The sequence below is a fragment of the Chaetura pelagica genome, unplaced genomic scaffold (assembly GCF_000747805.2).
Source record: "Chaetura pelagica isolate M959 unplaced genomic scaffold, ChaPel_1.0 scaffold438, whole genome shotgun sequence".
Classification (NCBI taxonomy): domain Eukaryota; kingdom Metazoa; phylum Chordata; class Aves; order Apodiformes; family Apodidae; genus Chaetura; species Chaetura pelagica.
Window position 1 is genome coordinate 133,875 of NW_009954113.1, and position 4,738 is coordinate 138,612.

The 4,738-nt window shown below is 37.2% G+C and overlaps 1 protein-coding gene across 1 annotated transcript in view; it reads right to left on the bottom strand.

Annotated features, from left to right (window-relative positions):
- The window catches only part of PDPK1 (3-phosphoinositide dependent protein kinase 1), an 11,806-nt gene extending 7,309 nt beyond the window's left edge, over positions 1–4,497 (bottom strand). Inside the window, exons 1-6 of the mRNA XM_010002560.1 lie at positions 4,231–4,497; positions 3,087–3,129; positions 2,751–2,888; positions 1,535–1,679; positions 1,198–1,295; positions 365–440 (exon numbers count right to left, since the gene is read on the bottom strand). Of these exons, the coding sequence (XP_010000862.1) occupies positions 365–440; positions 1,198–1,295; positions 1,535–1,679; positions 2,751–2,888; positions 3,087–3,129; positions 4,231–4,443 (713 nt within the window). The 5' untranslated portion in view covers positions 4,444–4,497. The remainder of the gene's footprint in view (positions 1–364; positions 441–1,197; positions 1,296–1,534; positions 1,680–2,750; positions 2,889–3,086; positions 3,130–4,230) is intronic.
- Positions 4,498–4,738: the final 241 nt, after the last annotated feature.

Sequence of the window (4,738 nt, forward strand, 5' to 3'; positions counted from 1 at the left end):
GGAATTATCATATTAGAGTAAGCTTATATAAAACAGAATTAAAATAATTGCATTATTTGTATAATAGAAAAAGTTGCTGATCATCAGTAAGAGAAATCCAACTTCACATTACACATCTTCCCCTGAGAACACCTAATTCTGACTGCACAACTCCAGAAGGTAGATGAACTGAAGATAGCAGCACTCAGACAAAAAACAATACTTGTGAGGAAAAAAGTATTGCAAACTTCTAACAAAACCTTTATACTCAAGCATCTTGTTTCTTTGAAACACTAAGCTTGCTTGTTTCCTTTTTTATCCCCTCCCTCCCATTTGATAGTATCCTGAACAAGTCAGTGAAGTTCTGAAATACAAGAGTCCTCACCTTTTACAGGCAGATTTCTCTGTCAGCAGTTCTGGAGAAACATACTGCGCTGTTCCTACAAATGAGTTTGCCCGTGCTGGTGAGAAAATTGAAAGAAATGAGCAAACACAGTTATGGAGAAGCCAGCCTCCTGTTTCTGCCCCTGTCCCCACCCAATAAACAAAAAAGACAAAGGCCACCCATTACTCCAAAGAACCCACAGGAATTTTATTTCTCTACTCATTCACAAAACCTGCTTGGAAGAGAAAAAAATCAATCAATCTCAGTGATATCTAATCGGATAAAGAAACTGGGCATTTCTGCACTTTGCTAGGTATAAAATCCACCTACACAAGCTTACTGCCTTCAAGTAAAAAATTAAGTTTATCAAATTCAGTTCAGTCTAGTGCTTTTATCAGGCAGATTTGCAGCATAATTGATTCATAGGTTAATACTACGCAACTAGTGACACAAGAATTCTGTAACCACATTTGAGCAATTCTGATAGTCACTGGAATTGAATACAGAAGCAGAGTAAAAGCTTAACTGTTTCAGCTGAGACACACTGTTTCTACTCTTTCCTTGCAAATTAAAACTAATTTGAAGTAGTTTAACTTCCCGCTATATTTGGTGATCTAGCTGGTCATACTACTACGCCAATATTACCTCTTCTGACACTATCTAAGCAGTGACAGTCAAAACTGTTTTGAGATCTCTCTGGGATTTTGTTAGATAAAAGATATAAGATAATGATACTTGAAGGTTACAAATTGGTAAATACAGCAAACATGCATTTTCAAAGGACCACTTGCTATGGTTACCTGTGCCACATGATGAAGTAAATAATGCCATACCTTGTCTACTATCTGCAGATAATACTTTTGCTGTTCCAAAGTCTGTTATTTGAATGTGCATATCTTCATTTAGCAAGATGTTCTCTGGCTTAAGGTCCCTGGAAAAGACAAGTTTTTATATTTAAACAGCACATAAATCAAAGCTGCAAAACTGTATAGTCACCAAGTTTTATTTCTCTAGCTCCCTATCTTAACAACAGTACTAACACTAACAAAATGCTATTATGCTCTCATTAGCTTTCCACAAAATCCACGTTAGCTTTAGATTTCACAGAGAACACGTCTAGAAAAAACGCCTTGAGCGTAATCAAATGCCTGTTGGTCTCAACTTTATTACCTGTGAATTATTCCTTTCCCATGCAAGTACTCCAGGGCTGATACAATTTCAGCAGTATAAAACCTAGTACAGGTCTCATCAAATGAGCCAATTTTGCGTATATATTTCAGCAGCTCTCCATTCTTGGCATAGCTAAGCCCAAAATCTGAATGTAAGTATAGTTAAGGTCTATATCCAAAACAGTTTCTTTTATGTCTTAACAACCTAGCACAGAGGTCCCAACACCTTAGCCTAGCTAAACTTCCAGTTAGCTGAATAATGCATTTAAACTGTACACAACTTCCCTCGGAGAGAACTATTTGCAGTCACAGCAAGCATTCAACCTAAGTTTAAAATTGCCCCATGTTGCAAGCCAGTATTGCAGGGCTTTCATCTTGGAAAGTTCCAAAATCAGTCTAATGGTGAATGAGCAAGTGTTCACATAACCAAGGAGTTCTGCACATCTGCATGTGTGTAGATACATAGACACACAGCACTGCCAGCAACCTCTGTGAAAAACACAACTGCTTACTGATCCCAGAAATGGACTGATCTACCCTTTTACCCTTGGCACACCCAATCTGAAGCAGGAAGTTTTGGAGGAAATTCACAGGATTAACCTTTCCTTCACAAGAAAAAAAAAAAGCTGACTGCAAACCAATAAGCTTTCAAGATATAAGTGCACTTTGCAATTATTGCTAGAGAGAGAACTTGGGAACAGTGGCTCAAACAGAAGAATTTCAGCTTCCTATCATGGATTATTCTGTAAGCACTGTTACATATTAAAAAAAATATTTCTAGCTCTTCAAATCAGAAATAATAGTAAATATAACTGGCTACCCCTATTTTAAACACAAGAATTGGTGTTTTGCTGTACATATGATAAATAAAATACTTTAAAAACATGTCTCATATACCTTCCAACTTCATTATTTTTAAATAATTTTAAACTTGCAAGTCACCCTTCAGCATCTACCACATGGACAATAAAAGTTACTGTTTTACTCATCTCCCTGTCCTGCAAGCCACCCACTCTGCTCTTTGAGGGGCCACACTCATTCTATTTGCTTAATTTCTATTAAAAGCATTACTGCAAAAATTGCATTGCAGACATTAAGATATTTTAAATAGCTCAAGCTACTTTCTTCATCCGTTAAAAAATGTTTCAAAGGAACAAAAACTTGGGATTACTATGTTTAAGAAAGTTTTACAGCAAGTTTTAAAACATAAAGGATACATAGCTTTTCATCATCCTGAAAGGTGAAGTAGAGTTTCACAAAAAAAGGGTGATCCAGGCGGGACATCACATCTCTCTCTCGTGTCACATATGGCACCTTGTTTTCTTTTATGATATGACGTTTTTCTAGTATTTTAACTTAATGAAAAAAGACAGAGTGAAAATTCAGAAGGTATGACCAAAGGAAGTCCATTTAGGCAATTTGTTTCAGGGGGAGGTTGTTAGAAAAAAATTAACATAAAACTACTAATTCTGCCTGTTGAGCAGGTGTTTTATAGCAGGACTACTTTGATACTTTATTTTTCAGAAGTTCAGGGTGAAACAGTCAATACTTACTGGCATATTCTCTGGAACTTGCCAATTCTCGAGCCAAGACAACCTGTTGCCAGAGGACAGAAAATAAATTGTAACCATTCATTAAAGACATACTAACACTGATTTTGATCTTCCAGGGACCAAAAAGCTCATATACCAGCACACAGAACAGAATGCTGGAAGGGAAATTTATTTAGAGTCTGTGCTCAGCCCTATGAATGCCTTCATTTATGAGGGACACGGTGCTAACTTTCAGAGACCACAAGCAGAACTTAAGTGTTTGACTGAAGCAGTGTGTTCTGGCATACTCAAGAAGCAGCAACTCTGGTTGGATTCTCTAGGGAAATTTGCAAGTTGCAAACTAGGTATTTAAGTGCAAATTACTCTTGATGCACGAGAAGCCTGCTTCCTAAACTCCACAGCAGACTGTATAGGAAGAACCAGAAAAACCCAGCACTTAGAGATCAACAATCAAAAGGTATACACAGCAAATGACATGCCAAAGATTTGAAAGAGATGTGAAAAGATACAGAAACATTACTTACTGTTTTACAGTAGAGCAACTACAAAAGCATCAAAAGGGAGTATTAATTCCTTTAACACTTTAGTAATTCATTCCTGTGCCATGTCATAGATGTGAGAAGTTAGAAAATCTAATCAAGGCTACTGAATACAAAGACAACTGTGGCTCATTAAGTCCTTGAGGGCTGTGACACTAGAGGCTGAGAAAGAAAACTGGAGAAGTATCACTGTTCTAGGAATCTGCCCTAGGAATCCAGCAGCAGCTTCTGCCACAGACAGGACATCACACAGACATTCTTAAAATTACAAACTCCTAACCCAGTTCCAATCCCTTATAGCAACATTTTAACATAACCCATTATGCTATCAAGCTTACATTTGAAAGCAATGTCTCCTAAACACCCAAGCATCAAGTCATCAAGATGCAATGGAATTTCTCATGATTTTAAAAGGTACTTGAAAAATCAGCACCCATGTTTAGTGCAACACTTGATTTTAATAATTAAACTTAAACCCACTATGTCTCAATCACTTACTCTTAAATCTGGAAAAAAACAGCTTGAAATCTCAGCAATATCACTTGCACAATAAATGTTTAAGTTCATCCAACATATTTGGCAGTTGTTATAAAAAGTAAAGTTACCGTTGAAAAAGATCCTTCACCCAGAATTTTCCCAAATTTGAAGTCATCAGGTCGTTTCTTTCGAGGCTGCGGGGGCTGCTGCCCTGTATGTTGCTGCAAGGAGTTTGAGCTAGTTCTTGATTCAGCTGCAGTGGCCTCCATGCTAGCTCCCTGTCTGCTGCCACAGGTGGAAATGACAGATGGAGTGCTGGAATCTGCTTGGTTCCTCACCATTGATGGGGATGAACAGGAGCATAACACCACACTAGGCTGGATTGGAACAGCATCATACTGAAAAGAGAAAATAACCCATTATTCTCATACGTCCAAACAAATACTACACATTTGCACTTCTGTACAAGCATCTTATGCAGTCCTATTTGAAAGCGTAATAATTAAAATGTCTTTAGGAGGGAATGTCAGCATTTATGTTAAACAACTCTGTTTAGGTCATGGTACACACACATATAGCTATAAATCAAAAGTCTGAATGTTTTAATTCAAATTCAAGAATGCTTCTTTCAAACTA